Source organism: Canis lupus, chromosome 13 (assembly GCF_003254725.2).
Source record: "Canis lupus dingo isolate Sandy chromosome 13, ASM325472v2, whole genome shotgun sequence".
NCBI lineage: Eukaryota > Metazoa > Chordata > Mammalia > Carnivora > Canidae > Canis > Canis lupus.
The window spans coordinates 39,532,471-39,549,859 of NC_064255.1; the positions used below are offsets into that span (position 1 = coordinate 39,532,471).

Consider the following 17,389-nt stretch of genomic DNA (forward strand, 5'->3'; position numbering starts at 1 on the left):
GCGGGGGCGAGGGGGGGTACCAGGGGAGGGACACGCGGACTCCCCAGCTGAGCTCAGGCCCCAACCCGGGGCTCCATCCCATGACCTGGAGACTGTGACCTGAGCCCAAATGAACAGCTGGACGCCTGACTGAGCCACCCGGGCTTGGCCCCCAACTGTGATCTGAGATCACGTGCTCCCAGCTCAGTTGTTGAAAGGATTATTCTTTCCCCATTCCACGGTCTTGGCTTTGTGTTAGAAACCAATGGAGCATCAATGTAAGGATGTCTAACTGTCGAGCATCTGGGTTCCTTGCATTTCCGCATGAATTTCAGGATCGGCCTGTCCGTGTCTGCGAAGCATTCTGCTGAGACTTGGACAGGAGCAGCAGCGAACCCGTCGGTCGTCTCCAGGAGCGCAGACATCTGACCATCACGTCCTTGCATTGTTACCATTGTTATTTAGACCTTTTGGAATTCCTTCCACTGATGTTTTGTAGTTTTCAGTTTACAGATCTGGGACTTATTTTATTAAATTTATCCTTAAGAAGTATATTACTCTTTGTGATATTATTGTAAATGGAATTGTTCTTAAATTCATTTTCAAGTTGCTTGTCGCTGGTGCATAGAAATGCAATTAATTTTTGAATACTGATCTTGTGTCTTGCAACCTGGATGAATTTGTCCCTGATACCTTTTAAAGTATTTAAATTTGAAGTTTCACCCCGTGAGTCTGAGGTAAATATTCAAAATATTTGAGAAGAGTGGAATATTTGACAATATTTTAAAACAAGTTACTTAACAATCCTCTTAATACTTTATAATGATAAATTCCATTTTAATTGATATCTCAATTGAAACCTGAATAATTCGGACCAAGTTACTGCTTCATCCAAAACTGGTTGAAATGTTGCATCTTCTACTGAAAAAAAAATCACAGCTTTGTATTTTTCCTAAAATGAAGCAAGTATTTTCAGTTTTCACTTAAGTCTGATTTGTGAAATGACATTTATTCAATTTTATTCTATAGTGGGTGATATGTCACATTCATATTTTATGTAGGACTAACAGGGGGAAGCTACTATCATGCCACCTTGGCCATAACTGTTCTGTTTTTGTACTCAGATCACTGTTCAAAAACCATGAACAATCAACATTTGTTCAATTTTAAAGGTCATGAGTAGCAGCTGTAGGATTTTTTTCTCCCTGGTAGGATGGTGCTGTTGAGTAGGAAACAAGTCGTGTTTCAAGTGTCAATGTACAAAATACTGGGAAGAAGCCCTCCTGGATTCCATATGCCACTCTTCCATCATCACCGCGTGTCTTTTTCGTTCACTAGATCACACGACTTTTTGGATGATTTTGATCAGTTCTCTGACATAACTGGAGTGTCTTGTACTTATTTGGGTTTTAAGTACATAGGATTTGCTCAGGACCCAGAGACAAGCAGAAAAGCTTTTTGAATGAATTGAAGAAAGACGCAAAGAACAAGTTAAAACACTTAACAGAGACTTGACATTTATTGTGCAATTTTATCTCCAACAGAACATGTGGCATTCTAGAGGTATATGAGGTAATAAAATCAATACTCCAATTAGAACACCTGAAATAACTGGCTCTAGTAACAAATGTTTCTTATAATTAAAAATATTGAATGTTTAAAAAACTCTTATAACATTTTAAGTTCCTAAAAGAAATGTGCCTAACACTTAAAAAACAACTTACTTTTCTATATAAATTGTTCACAAAAAAATCTTGCTATTCTATATTACACTATGCATTTATAGTTTTATTAACATATCCCTAGTGGGTATTAATTCTACACAGTACAATCGAATAGAAATTATTCATAGAGAATCAACAGGACTCCAACAATAAAAATATTAGGATCAATGGATTTGTCACAGTTTCTCCACAAGTGTTCATCATAGAAAATAGAGTAAAGGCAAGTTGGCCCCAATGTCAGGCTGCTACATGAAGCTCCAGAGAAGAGGGACAGAGGCAGTGCTTACACTGGGCAGGGTCTGGCTGGACCAAGGACCTCGAAAGTTTCAGGACCGTCTCACCATCTGGCGCGCCCTGTTCCCAAGAAACACAAGCTGGGCCCGCATGGCCTTGGTGGGCTCCTGAACTCAAGCACAGCCCCAGAGATGTGAAAGCCAGTAACTACGGGAAAGGGTCCACAGATTACCATATTTTCCTACAAAACCTTCACAACGGTTCTCACAGTGACATCGTACATTAAATCCCTCTCTTCCAAACCAGACTCATCGACTCTAAGGCTACAAACACAACAAAGGCGCAAACTGAAGGAAACGTTAGCTAACCGATGCCCAGTGCCGTTTCTGACATCTATGGGTCCCCAAAGAAGATCACTCCACTGAGTTCAAATGTTTGCTTTAAATCCCTGCATTTTTGTACAGGGAACCTACAAAACAAAGGTGAACACATCAGCAATTTTAATTTTTTCACTACTTTAACACTTCTAGTCAACATGGACTCTCACGCAAGTCAAGTCTTACGTGGAAACCCGGGCAGTTACCAGAACAGGTATGGTTTCTAGGGTCCTACTGAAGTGTCAACACACTTAAAGGTGGTTTTTACTAACACAAATATCATCTTTCCCTCGATGCCATAAATCAAACACAATCCATTCCAGACTGTTGGTGGGCTTTGAGAACTCTGACTACTGGGGGAAACTGAACTAGTCATCCTGCTTCCTGAGCCCAAGGGGATCGCTTACTAGCTGAGTACCTTGGGCAGCGTCCTTACGGATAAACTGGGGTAACAAGAGTAACCGTCTCGGAGGACAGTCACGAGGATCAAAAGGAGACGATGCGTTAAAGTGCTTTGTAGAGAACCTGGCACACGAGAACTCAAGGAGTATCAGCTGCAGTTAGTAGGGTGGTTGTTAGAGGTTTGGGGTGGGCCTGAAGGGTTTTCCAACGTGGCCAACACCCACATGGCCACTTGTACTGGGGCAATTACGCTGAAGGGGGAACTGTGACTCCGTGAACACCTAGACCTTGTATCAGTCAGCTATGGATGGTCACCAGGAAAACCAACCTGGCCACTTGTACCAAAAAGATTTGGTAAATTTAGTGCTACAGGAGGCAAAGCTGGTCGTTAGTTAGACGGACAAAGTCCAGTCCTCTCACTGTTGGATGCAGTTGAGTTCACTATGGAGGGTGAGGTGGCCTCTAAGGTGTAGATGGTATCAGTTACGGTCTTGAGTTTTACACACTAGAAGGCAAGTACTGGGGCCTTGGTGTGGGCACCCCGCCTTGTCTGGCATCAATCCTTCAGCCTCTAGGAAACACAAATGCCACTGACAACGCAAGTAACTGTGCAGAGGGCCACCGGCAGGGTAGCATTTTCCTGCATCATTCCAAGGGAAGTGACTATTTGTATTCAGTACTTACACGACTGTAAGAAGCCACGGCTATGTTTACAAAAATATATCATAATGCGACATAGCCCTGTTTAGACACATTTACATTAGGGTTCTGACTCCAGCGTTCTAGTTGACACGCTTTGCCAAGCAGTTATGGCAAATGTTGCCACGTTAAACACACACCAGCGAGGCTTGCACCATATGTGCACAATCGTTTCCTATTACATTTCTTGAAATTTGTGTAGAAGAGCTGTCAAAAACCATAGATCTCTACTGTGAAATGACACAGCTCTGAACGAGAAAAGTTAAGTTTCAGTCTTTTCTACAAATAAAGTTATCCGAGACTGAGGTTTTAACAAATGACTAAAATCTAAGAAAAAACTAAGGAGGTAGTTGGTGGGTATTAGGGTTAGAGTCTAGAGCATGGGTTATACAGTAAAACCCAAATGAGGGCGAATGTAGGTTTGCTTTTCTGAAAACCATGCGTGTTTCACCTCGCGTAATGCTCCGTCCGGGTTCTGAGAGCAGCAGGGAGGAGGACTAGATATCAAAGGCGGGAGGAGAATGCAGAAGTCACGAACCTGCGGTTCACCAGGTTGGGGTTGTTGTCTAGAACTGGGGAAGACGTCAGGTATCACAAGAACAGCTACTGGGCCGCATACCCCGTTCTACCCGCATCTGGCTCTTGGACGAGCCGGGCCAACTCCCACCTCTAGCAACGTGTCCTCTACAAGGCTGACAGTCCCCTAGGCCCCTGTGCTTATGGCCGAGGAGGGGCCAACGAAGATCCGGACCGAAGTGCACCCGCCCGCTCTGCAGCTGTGAAGCAGCTCCACGGGTCTCCCAGTTCCCTCCCAAGGAGGGGCAGCCGCGTTCTGCAGCCGCCGTCACCGGCCTCTCAGCGTCCGGCAACGGCGTCCAGTGGGGCTGCTCACGGCCCAGCGGCCCTGCCCTCCGCAGCCTCCGGCCTGCTGCCTCCCGTGGGTCCCCCGAGGGCCTCCTGCGCCCAGCGCCGCTGCATCTGGGGCTTCGGGCCGCTTGGAAGGTAGGCAGAGTCCCTGTCCTGTCCCCTTACCTCGGGGCAATGAGACACGTCGAGACTGTGTCACCGGCAGGCTGTCAGGTCACGGCAGTCGCGGAGCACATGAAGCTCTGGGCAGGCGGCGGTGAGCCTCTGGGGCCAGGCCAGCCCTGGGTCACCCCCCCCCCCCGAGAAGGTGGCACCGCCGCAGCCCGGGCTGCTCAGTCCGTCGGTGCCGGTGCCCAGCGACTTGGGGATTCCATGAGCTGACGCTACACTTTCTAGCCACGAGCGATCCACCAACTGCCAAAGGCGCCAAGCGTAAGCCACGTCCTCAGGTCTCCAAGGACATCAGGGCTAAGGGGGACAGAGCGGGGACGGCCCCCGGTCTTGGTGGTGAGCTTTTGAAACCTCGCTCCACACGGTCTCACCACAAATAAGGAAACATCCTCTGCACGCCCCGATTTAGGGATGAGGCGACCGAGAGGCAACCGCCGTGAGCCAGGCTCCCACAGCGGCCCCTGACGGCGGCCCCCAAGCCCCGGGGCTGGGCCGACCCGCACCAGGCCAGCCAGGCCGCGAGCAGGCGGCGCCCCAGCCCCACTCAGCCTAAAGCTGCTTGGCCAGCTCCAGCGAGCGCCTGATGCAAAAAAGCAAGGACGGAAAGACAGAGGAGGTTGCGGGGACAGTCTGCGTCTGGCCAGGATTTCCTGCCACCAAAGAGTCTTATAAGGCACTGACTTCCCAGACCTCTGAAAACATTTTAAAAGTCTCCTCCTTCCTTGGACTGCCGAAGGCAGAGGTCTCCTGGTTCCCCTAACATCACATTCGCCATCATCCTTTTACTTACAAATCTAAGCCAACGTGCCCCAAACGGGATCGAGATACTAGTTCTCCCCACAGGACTCAACAGATCCGACAAAGGACCACCTCTATGAACATTAAACCCTTCAATGGATGAAGCTAATAATAACAGAAGCTAAAGGAGAACCTACTTCCAGGGCCGTGCATACAGCTGGTGCTAATTACTGAACATAAATGGTAATTTACGGTCTCACAAAAAACCCTCTTTATAAACGGATGCTCATACACCTTCAATGAATTTCCGACCGATTTTCAAAACCCTCATCACGTTGGTGGACGACGTTAGGCACCTTCAGCAACTCCTGCCCACGCAGCCCTAGGCTTTACAGAGTCGGGGTGACGGAGGAGGCTGCTCCTCCCCCCGAACCTCAAGCCCTCAGAACCAGCTTCTACCATCTCCAGTCTGTGGGGGAGGAACGCTCCCAAGGACAGTACTAATTTCACGGACGGAGCTCAACAAATTCAACAGAAGAGAACACGTGGGAGTGGTTCAGTGTTGACTTAGCCAGAGCCTGTGTTCAACAGATCGGGTGGGGGGCCTGGGGGGTGGGGGGAAGAGGCACAAAACAGCAAAAACAGTCGGGATGAAACATTTTCAACAGTGACAACGAGAAACAAAAGCTTATGCAAAGTCTACACATCTACTCAGAGGAAGACCCTCACGTTTCAGGGAAATTACAGACGAGCCCGTTGCATAGTTGTCAGAATGGCCTTGCGGCTGTGTATGTGATCCCAGGACGTCCGGTCAATCGGTGACCACCAGCAGTCACACCACTTGTCTGGCCTCCAGTGACTGAAATCCTCGTTGCTCAACCCATCACTTTGGCATTGCGTCGACAAAGTCTGAGTTAAGGCTGTGGGAACGGTGGGTCGGTGGACCTACGAAACCGAGCAGCTGCAAAGGGTCTTGGATCTCTGGCGGTTTCCCGACTGAACAGAACGAAAACTTACTGTTTGTGAACTCCAGAGCCTTTCTGATCAACAGGGCAGATTTTTGGGCTGGGGGTGGGGTGGGTGGGGTGAGGTTCATAAAAAAACTGAAAAAAAAAACAACAACCACAAAAACAAACCCAGCGGGTTTCCAACAAATCGTTGTCTAGCAGCGACCTCTGTTCTCAGGCTTAATACAGGCTTTGCCAACAGGTGACAGTGTCGCCCACCCTAGGTCTTGGCTGAGAAGTAGGAATTCAAGTCTTTGGAAAATGGAGAGACAACTTATTTGAATTAAACTAAAGAAAATGTTTGTTCATTGTCCCTTAAAATAACTGCACGTCTGTCTCTTCTCTCACGGGCAGGGCCTCTAACCCCATCTTCCGCGGGGACGGGCTCTGCTCAGGAAGCAGTGCTTACGGGAAGATTTCAGACAGGTGACCAGTAGCTCACTGATTTTTTTTTCCACCCTCACTGTCTAGCTAGGAATCAATTAAATTCAATTGTTTTTTCTTTTTATAATGTACCCAAAGTCTGCTGTAGGTTCCATAGACTTCCCAAACAATCCCAAAATGGATTTCTATTTGGGAACTGTGGCAGTAGGTCAAGAGAGTTAAGGTTTGAGATGTGTACAGTCTGACAGAAGGACATGCTCTGGACTCTCAGGGGACGGGGACAGCACATGGACAACTGGAACTGTTGAGAGGACCAGCCGCTACGGTGTAAAGATTTTTGTCCACTAATCCCCAGGCCCATCCTGGGAATTTTTATTGAAGACCTCATCCTGGGAAGCCTGGTGATCGATCCCTTCATAAAACGAGCCACCGTTGTGCAGGAAAGTCCCCACCGCCCGCCCCTGCCGGGCGTGACCCACAGCGTCGCTGAACACTTTGTTTATTTGTTCCTCCGAGGGCATCCACCAGTCAGGGTTGGAGGTACAGTGCATCCTAATGAATTCTGTGGGAATATACACAACAATAAAGAGAGAGAGAAAAAAACAGCTGGTTTTTATGGAAGATAACAGACAGGCTGCTTAAACATTTACAGAAAAGCTCTATAAGAAGAACTGTATGGGAAACCCAACGTAATTCTGTGATGATGTCACTTCTAGACCCCACTAATCACACGTTAAGCTTTTTACCCACGTGCAAAAGTAAAAACCACGCCAAGTGAGAGGATGATCCTCCTAAGGAGCACTTGCCATCGAGTGGACGGTACATCTGACTGGTGAGAGGGGCCGCGGTGGACGTTGCGGAGTACGTCTGAAGCCCGTCGGCACCCGCTCTCGTTTCTAGGATGTCAGCTCTCTCCGGGAACGTTACCTAACTACCATCAGCACCGTACTCGTTAGCCAGCTAGTGATCTGCAGACTAAGTGTAACAGGATCACAACACCTCAACGACCTAGAACCTGTCTGGCTGGTGGTTCCGAAGGGGTCCCCACATTCTTCCCGCGTTCCCAAGCTTGTGCTTGGTTCTCTAATCGGGACATCCACACGTGTACTGACAAGTATCTCTTAAGTGAGATTTCCTCTATAAATATTTCATTTCACCAGAAAGCAATCAGCACACCTGGAAGGGCGAATGGGTAACAGGTAACTAAGACTCTCAGGAAACACTCAGCCTCCCTCTGGGCGGTGCGCGCGGGATCCTCCCCTCCGTGTGCTCGGGGGGCTGGGCACGTACACAACTCCCGCCTCGCTATTCTAACAGGGACACTGGGAAACTGAAGTGAGCAATTTTGAAAAAAGTCCTAAGTCAAACTCTGTCCTTTTTGAACGGCTGACTGGAAGCCCAGAGCGCCTATTATACACCCCGGCTCTTCTCCAACACTGCTCCTAGACAGAAGCAGGTCTGGTCAGAGGACTGGGTTTGTCTGAAATGACTGCGTGTCATCTTGGCCCCGTTTGCCCTTAGGAGAAGCTGACGCTTCCCAAGTGCTTGGACCCCCAAAATCCCGAACTGAACCTCGCCCGTCTTGGTAGACAGATGGAGCTTAGCAGAGAAGCGGCGGCACCGCCGACTTTGTTGGCATCCCCTTCGATCCTGAGCCTGAGGGGGGAGCCTCCCTCGCCTACCTGAGCCCCAGCCCTTTACTGAAGGGAAAGAACAGGGTTTATTCAGCAACTCATCCTGCCAAACTGTCAAGATCAGACGGCTTAGTGGGGGCCAGGCCTGGCAAACATGGATGGGGAGCTCCCTACTGCTCTTCTGTCCCCCCCACATCCCCACTGTGTTCAGCAGGTATCGAGTAGCTGTGGTGGTTTCCCGGTCTCTGTCTGGATTCCCTACTCACATCCACACAAGGAAATAAAGGCTAATGGATGAGGATGCTGTGACCCTGCGACCCCAGGAACGCGCTGCTCTGTGATGCCTCTCGACCCCCACCCCCGGTCAGCGTCTGCTGCTGACACAGGACCTTCTCTGATATTGTGGAAAAGACTATTAAAGGCTAAACGCAGAGCTCTTTCGGTTACACAGACCGGACACATGTCCACTGGCCCTCTAGGGGGAAGGTCAGCCCTGAGTTTGGTTCCATTCCCCAAAGCGCCCTGCTTCCCATCACTAGCGTCCAGAGGCCTGAGGTTCCCTGGGCTGTTCCAGTCTTGCTCGCCACAACATGGATGTCCTCTCTGGGGTTCCCCAGGCCTAAACCTTTATGAAAAGAATCCCAACTGGATCAGAGGAAGGCCCTGGGATTTCAGCTTTTGGGACTAGTATGTAAAAGTTCCCATCACCCTTTTTCGCCTATGAATGCTCCACCTGAGGGCACGGGGAGGCCTGTGCGTGTCCCCAGGTGAGGATGAGCTGTAGAATTCAGGTTCTGGTTAGCCAGCCTGGGCTGTGTCCGTGTCACAGCGGCTCAGGCAACGTTCTCAGGGCAAAGCACGAGTGCTCTGGGATGTACGTTAATCCCTGTTTCATGGACTTGCTGGTTAAAATATAAAACATTTAGTAAGAATTCCTGGAAAGGGATACAGCTGTGAGGCCCCTTGTCCTGATGCCCGCTACGGGCCCCAGAGCCACTTGGGGTACAGTGTCCCCAGGAGAGCCCCAAGCTCACGGCTGCCTCGGTTACTCTCGGTGAGTCACTGTCGGCTCTGATGATATCGAGGAATAAAGGAGGCTAAGGCTAGTTTGCTAGGACAGACCTGGCCGTGCCGCCCATCGCCCACTCTGAGCAAGGGGAACTTTCAGGCTGGCGCACCTGTGCCTGCTTGACACAGGTGCTTTCACTCCAGGTGGTTTTCTCAGTATGGGCTTCCTGCACCAGAATCACCTGGGGTGGGGGAGATGGGCAGCGGTGCCTGCCTCTCCCCTGCACACCTGCCGAGTCACAAGCTGGGGCTGGGCCTGAGCCATTTCGGCTGCTCACAAAATCTCCACGTGCCTCGGGCACGCTAGTGTTCCAGGATGCTGTGGGCCTCCCACGAGGGACTGCTGGAATGTCCTTTCTGTAAACCAAGGCCTTATCAGTAATACTGTTTCTTCGCTGCAACCTCCTCATCAGGAAATATTTTGATCCCTGTCCAGAGTAAATTATTACTAAGTTTTCCCAACCAATGAAATTACTATTGAACCACGTACAGGCTAATACTTGAGCTTTTTGATATGGATTTTTCAGGTGTGAACAGTGTTCTTGTCGGCGCTCTAGCGCCTCTACTTGCCTACGTCTGTGTTTATGTGCACCTGCCGAATCAGCCGTCTACCCCCCCTCCCCCCTTCTCCTCCTCTCCCTCTCCTGACCTGCCACGGTGCGGATCAGCTGTTAATACTGGTGCAGCACTATTCTCTGAGCAGGATCTTTAATATAGAAACTTAAAAAAAAAAAACCTAGCAGAATAAAGCTGACTGGGCAACAGATACTTGAGACAACCCAATTTTAAGGAAAACTAACTCTAAATAAATTTAAGGAGTTGAGGCCGAGTCCTCTGGAGGAGGTAGCTGGGAAGGGGGTGGGGGGGGCCCAGGCTGCAAATGGCAAACGGGATAGATCATTTCACTAATTTTTAAAAATATTCCACATCTCCCCTTCCTCTTGTGCGTTTCCCAATGCTCCAGTTTGCTGGCGGTGGCCTTCTGTGGCAGCAAAGAAAATCTGAATTTAAAGCGTGAAACATGAGGTGCTATGCAATGCTTATGTGCCATTAAGTGAGAACGCCAAGGCTAAAGCAAACGAAGAGTTTTGAAAGGACTTCTCGATACCAAGTAGATGGGCCACATGGAAGCCTATAAAGATCTCAGTGGGGGAAAAAAAAAATCAAAATACAGTAAAGGCTGAACACTTGCACGGGGGTAGCCACAGCCAATGCGGTGAAATGAGACCACAGATGGTGACGCTGAGCGGAAGGATGCAGTACCTCGGAGGCATGTTACTTTAACTGGATCCAGAGGGCGTCTTTCGGGACCTGTCTCTCCTGACTGCACTGACCTTTTCCTTTTCCCAAGGCCGCATGAGTACTTAAGCTCATCGGTTGTGAAAACAAATCTGATGAGGTATCGAAGGAGCCGTCTCCCGTCTTTCTTTGAAGAATTTACAGCCTCGTCCCACTGTTTGCTCGTTATGTAGACAGGATAGTTGTTCAACAGCTGCTTGCTTCCCTGGAAAAGCCAAAGTATTTTCTCATTACCTTCTTAGCCAGCCAGCCAGCCAGCCAGCCAAGGCGATCTCCATTTCAAAGGCAAAACATGCTTTTTAACCAAGTGGCTCTGCTGACAATGAACCAGGTAGTGAAGAGCACAGGTAATTGCTCACACTCAGAACGGGCACTTTTCAAATTACATTTGCATTTTCTATAACAAGAGCCAATGAGGTATAATGAACACCTTTGAAAGAGGAGCTATTTATAACTTGCATTTTAACAGGTAGGTTAAAATGTGTCAAGATCCAATGACAGGGAACACTATTTAAATATAACCCACAACTTTCCTTTTCAATCTATTAAAATATGCAAAAAAAATGACTTTGAAGAGTGTGATCAAACAGGTCTCTTCATCCTCTGGTTGGCGGTTAAGTATTTTTAGAAATGATGCTGGTGGTCTAATTTTCGTAAAGGTACTACTCATGTTTAATTCGCCTGACACCTGATAGCCATTGCGTAATAGTGGAAACAGCATTAAAAAGCGAATTTAAAAAAGGAGGGAAACTGTGAACCCCACCCCCCCAAGTCATCATGGATAATAATAATGCAAACCAGCTTTCGTCAAATTACAGCTTCTGCAAATGCCACTGTGTCAACTCAAAATTTTTCTTCCTTTTCATCTTCTTAATTTATGTCTGCTATAAAATTCCCAGGCTCAATAGCTGCAGTGGGACTAATTACAGGAATTTCTGTAACATTTATAAGGCATGTTTAGTCAATTCCACCTACACAACCATTACTTTAGTTCCGGTTGTCCATAAAATTCTACAGTCCAGGACAAATTAATTAACCCATGATCTCGGTTTTAATGTACTCCCTTCCTCGGTAATTCAGGTGTTCAAAATAAAGAAGGAAAAATTCATTCAGTTTTACAACTCTGCAAATTGACTACAGGTTATAAATTGGGCACTGTTTGGGCCCGATAGGGGTTTATTTCAGAGAGTGCCGTTAGTAAGCAGGGAGAGGGCGATAGGCCGGGCCGGGGCCCCTGGGGAGGTGGCCCGCGGGGCCCAGAGCCCGGCGCCGGCAGCACGCGGCTGAGCCTCCTCGGGGACGCCCGTGGTCTGTGCTCTGCGTGTAGAACAGCGGCAGCTTGCACGGAACCTGGCTCTGCGGCTCCCGTGGGTTCCTGAGTGACCTCCACTAACCGGGGGGGACCAGAGCTCCCCTGCATGGGAAACGGGAAGAAGTGAACGGTCATGGGTTTAGGAGCGAGCACATGGGAGCCACAGCAGCCCCTGGGCTGGCGCCGTCGAGGGCCAGAGGGCGGCGGGGCTGGCGGGGAAGCCAGAGGGGAGCTGTGGGGCCCAGGGGCCGGGGACGCGCGGAGGATCCCCACGCAGGACAGTGGTGTTCCTCCCAAAGACAAGGGCCAGACAGCCACGGTGGGAGGCGGCGGGGAGCGAGGACCCCCGAGGGTTCCCACACTCGGGGAGGAGGAGCTGGGCCCCGGGGCGCGGGCGGGGGGCTTCCTCAGCCCACAGATGGTGTCAAGGTCTCTCCGGGGAAGGACCCACCAGCACCCGTCACCAGATCCACCAGCACCCGGCCTGCAGGGGCACGGTGTCCCCACGGGAGATGAGCCCACGGCCGGGGCCTGGTAACAGCGGCTAAATGGGGACTCCCTTTCCTTCTTTCTACTGCTGTGGCACTGGGACGTTTGAAGAGCCTCCGACGGGTTTTCACTGGCAACGTGAGAGAACTTTAGGGAGAGGAACAAAGACGGGGGGCCGGGGGGGCTCCCGGGGGTGAGGGCTCCTGCCAACGTGTGCCCTGGGCGATCACTCGGCCGTGCTCCTTGCAAGCATACCCGGCAGCCCCAGACGGGAAGACCGAGCAGCTGCTTGGCAAACCTTTTATTTAATGCTGTGCAAGTTTTTTTTTTTTTTTTTTCTTTAAGGTTTTATTTGGGAGAGCAGAGCTAGAGCTAGCATGAGCACGGAGAGCAGCAGAGGGAGACGCAGGCGCCCCGCTGGGCAGGGAGCCCGAGACGGGACTCGATCCTGGGACCCCGGGGTCATCACCTGGGCCGCTCAACCACGGAGCCTCCCAGGCGCCCCCCAGTGTGCAGGTCTGGATGTAAAGCTTCCCTGTGGGCGCCTGAGTTCATCGGGCACAAGCCCGGATTCCCACAGCGGTTTGACCGAAGACGCTAACTCCTTTTCCAAGGTCTCACGAGTCAAAAGGCGGAGGGGGGAGCCTGGACCCCGAATTCCGAGCTTGCCCCTACGACCAGGGTTGAACCGGTTTCAAAACGAGAGGGGCCTGAGACGAGGGAGCTCCCGACCCAAGGAAGGAGCTTCCTTGAGTCCTGAAGAAGAATCCACTCACAGAAGAGCGCAACGGCTCTCCGTAAGCGGAGAAATACCGTTTGGAGGCGATTTTTTTTCCAGAAAAAAGGGAAAGAGAGGAGAAAGTAACGGACAGCCCCCCACAACCCAGACACTGCCTGTGTGGTGGACGGGATTGACCACGCTGCTGCAGTCTGGTTAACAAATAAAACGGGATCAATAGCTCTAATGAGAAAAATGCCCGTGCGCCTGAGACGGCGGTGGAAACAGCGTCATGACGGCGATGACGGGCAATAAAAGTCTAAATATTCCCATCCTGAGGAAATGTAGATGTGTCCCCTAACTTTTACGTTTTTATAGAAATCTGATCGCATAGTCTCTTCAATGAACCACCAGCAGGTTATTAAACTCTGATCTAGGAGTCAGGAAAAAAAAAAAAAAAAACCCAAGATGAATAGCGCTCATTTCCTGCATTCACAGACCCACAAACCAATGGAAGACCAAGGTTTGCGTGAATATTTAAGTAACTTCCGAATTACTCTTAGGAACAATGTGCTGTGTGGGCACAGAGAGAGGAGGGTGTGGCTACCGGAGAGTGCTTCTCGGAGGAAGTGGGCTTTTTGGAAGTATTTTTGTTTTTGTTTTTTTTTAAATATTTATGATAGAGAAAGAGAGAGAGAGAGGCAGACCCAGGCAGAGGGAGAAGCAGGCTCCATGCCAGGAGCCCGACGCGGGACTCGATCCCAGGACTCCAGGCTCACGCCCTGGGCCAAAGGCAGGCGCTAAACCGCTGAGCCACCCAGGGATCCCCAGTATTTTTGTTTTTGTACAATAGAAATGTCAAGTTCAGAAATGTGGACCCTATTCTGGGAGCAAAAATGAGAGAGGGGAAGGATGTGCTGCCATAGTCCAGGGACAAGCGCGGGGGGAGAGGCTCCTCAGCGAGGCTGCAGAGCAAGCAGGCGTCAGGGCCGAGGAAGGCGCGGAGGCCGTGAGGGCTCAAGGAGTTCCGCGTGGGGTTGGTGCTGCCTTGACCCGGGAGAACCGGGTGGGGCCGGAGGGTGCAGGGCGTCCACGGTTGGTCCCAGCGGCTGGCAGCGGGGCACCCGGAGCCCAGATCTAGCTTTGGGGCCCATTACCTGCACGGGGCTCGTGGTCACAGGGAATGGACCTGAGCAGAGAGGGGGCGCGGGAGGGGACGAAGGCTGGCGCCGGACAACAGTGCACGCAGGGCTCCTTCAAGCACAACAAAAGCCCGGGGAGCCAGAAGGTTCCTGACCCCGGGGCCAGAGAAACCGCGCACGGAGCAGGGAGGTCCCCCCACCGCCCCCTGCCAACAGCCGGAGCTGGGAAGGCCGCCGCCGCCTGCAGACGACTCCAGCAGTGGAGGCGCAGCCAGAGGACGGGGTGAAGGCGGGACGGCGGGGAGAAGAGCAAGTGGAAACCAAGAGCGGGGTCACCAAGTCACGAACGCAGACCGGTCTTTCAAGGGCTTAATGACTAAGAAAAAAATGAGGTCACCAGTCTGCAGGGGCCTTCGACGCCAGGGCTGCGGGGCACACGGGAGGCCGCCCGGGGAGCAGGGGCACCGCGGCGCAGGGGCAAGGGCTGACGGGCTGTGCCCGGCGACGGAAGCTGAGGGAAGGGGGATGATGGAGGCGGAGGGAGGGGTCAAGGCAGGCCAGTCTTCAGGGTGGGAAGACTCCAGGGTGTGCACGCAGTGACTCAGTAACCGGGTGACAAGGGACATTGGCTGCGGGAGTCCCGGGAGGGGAGCGTGGTGCTGATAGAACGGATGCGGGTCGGGCTGGTGCGGGTGGCAACGGGAACGGGGGAGGGGGGGACACCTCCGGGGTGGGGCAGGTGCGTGGCCCCGGAATCCGTGTGGCAGGACTCGCAGGACTGGGCTCAGCGTGGTCCTGATGAGGGTTCCATGGAATTCAAGACACAGAGTGGCGGGGCCAGGGGCAGGGCGCTGCAAGGAAGGGGCAGACGGGGACAGGGCCCCTCCTAACCGTGGGGGAGGCAGGTGACCCCACACCCGGAGCTGGGAGTCCCAGGGCGCGAGACCCACTCCCCCCTTTTCACCCTCTGGTGTCTTCCCTGCAGACGCGGGCAAAGCAGCGTGTCCCCGTGTGCCCTTGGCCGCGAGGCCCGGGTCAGGGCGGAAGAGCAGGTGCGCGGCCGGACGTGCGCCACGGCTGGCCCAGGGACGGAGCCTCAGGACGACCAGAACTGGACACAGGAGTGCGGAAGGGGTGACAAGGACATGCGAGAGGGTCCTGCCTCGACTCCCCTTGCCACGTGAGGAAGACTTAACTCCCCAAAAGGCACTTATGTACTGATGTCAACCCAAGACATTTCTAACCACAATTGCTCTTCCACTGGGTGTGGGTTCTAAAGTCCAGAAGATAGGGCAGCCCGGGGGGCTCAGCAGTTTAGCACCGCTTTGGGCCCAGGGCATGACCCCAGGATCCTGGGTTCGAGTCCTGCATCGGGCTCCGTGCATGGAGCCTGCTTCTCCCTCTGCCTGTGTCTCTGCCCCTCTCTCTCTGTGTCTCTCATGAATAAATAAAATCTTTTAAAAAAAGTAATAAAGCCTGCAAGATAAAAATAACACCTATCCAAACCTGAGCCTTGGCAATCCGGTAAGAACGTGCCGTGTTTCACCCGACCTGCGTCCCCGCGCCCCGGCGGGGCTGTGCTGCTCCTGCGGGGCCCGAACAGCTGCTAACCAAGTCGCGGCACGGAGATCGTGCACCTGCGCGGGGGCACTCGCTCCGCATGGGAGGTGCCCGAGAGCACCGGCTTTCTGGAAGCCGGCTCCAGCCAGGGGAGGTGAGGCGGTCAGCCCCCGGCCCGTAGCAACGCCGCGAGAGCGGCCTCCGCCGTGTTCACTGCTCTTCCTTCCCCCACCTGCAGCACACGGCGTGGAACCTGGCTGAGGCTGGACACCCGCGTGCTCTTCCTTCACGGGAGATCCACGCACAGGCGGGGGAACCACCAACCTCAGCCCCGAGCGGGGCTCGCCAGCCCGTTCTGCCGTGTCCGCGTGAGCCATCAGGATGCCGCACCTGCGGGGCATCCGAGCGGGGCCGCGTTTACCTTCCTGCGAGGAGCCTACCTCAGTGGGCTGGTCTGCAGGCTGAGGGACCAGGAGCTGGTTGTGGTGCTGCAGCACAGTCTTCAGGTAATCCAGAACAGTCTGGCAGGGCACTGCGGGGAGAAACGGCAACCACGACACATTAGCTGGCCTGTGACAAGGAAACGAAAGGGCCTAAGGCTCAAAAAGAGTTTGGATGTAAACTAAAAAAAAAAAAAAAAAAAATCTTTTCTAAAGGAACTAGAATCTTCTTTGGTTTGACATCTGCAGTTATTTCCGTTTGTAAATACACAACAGATGCTACAGTCTGGGGAGAATTTTTCAGCTCAGCACAATTCACCGAGAACTTTCGAGTCACACGCGCTCCAAGATGAATTTGGGCCGACAGTGACGATCAGTGAGGCACTCACACGAGGGACGGGTCCTGGAGCCTTCAAGCTGTACCGTTAGCACCCAAGTCGCCGCAAACTAACCTCCCCAGTTTCAGATCCATAGTACAATACTCGTTTTTTTTTTATAAATTTATTTTTTATTGGTGTTCAATTTGCGAACATATAGAATAACGCCCAGTGCTCATCCCATCAAGCACCCCCCTCTGTGCCCGTCACCCAGTCACCCCCACCCCCCGCCCTCCTCCCCTTCCCCCACCCCTAGTTCATTTCCCAGAGTTAGGAGTCTCTCATGTTCTGTCTCCCTCTCTGATATTTCCTACCCATTTTTTCTCCTTTCCCCTATATTCCCTTTCACTATTTTTTATATTCCCCAAATGAATGAGACCATATAACGTTCGTCCTTCTCCGATTGACTTACTTCACTCAGCATCATACCCTCCAGGTCCATCCACGTCGAAGCAAATGGTCGGTATTTGTTGTTTCTAATACCCGTTTTTGACAGAGCCATTCCTAGGTCAGCGGTAGGCGGGACGGGCACGCGGGGGACACCTGCTTCCCGACCCGGAGGAAGCTGGCCAGAGCTCTCACCCCTCGGGGCCCAACGCAGATTTGGTTGCTGTGTAGCTTGGCAACTGTTGCACTGAATTCTTGGGCCTTAATCTCATCCATTTGTTGAATAATTACAATAAAACCGAACAGATATTAACCCGACATGGAGCCTTGACACCTTTTTGTACCACTGCATAAATAATTCCTACGGTGCGAGATTTATGT

The 17,389-nt window shown here is 51.8% G+C and overlaps 1 protein-coding gene across 2 annotated transcripts in view; it reads right to left on the bottom strand.

The window, feature by feature from the left end:
* Positions 1-1,474: 1,474 nt before the first annotated feature.
* The window catches only part of BEND4 (BEN domain containing 4), a 35,459-nt gene continuing 19,544 nt past the window's right edge, over positions 1,475-17,389 (bottom strand). Inside the window, exons 3-5 of one of the 2 annotated variants that reach the window (XM_025450743.3) lie at positions 16,245-16,336; positions 10,548-10,788; positions 1,475-7,144 (exon numbers count right to left, since the gene is read on the bottom strand). In XM_025450743.3, coding sequence (XP_025306528.3) covers positions 6,927-7,144; positions 10,548-10,788; positions 16,245-16,336 — 551 coding nt within the window. In that variant the 3' untranslated portion in view covers positions 1,475-6,926. The remainder of the gene's footprint in view (positions 7,145-10,547; positions 10,789-16,244; positions 16,337-17,389) is intronic. The other variant, XM_025450744.3, reaches the window with a different exon arrangement.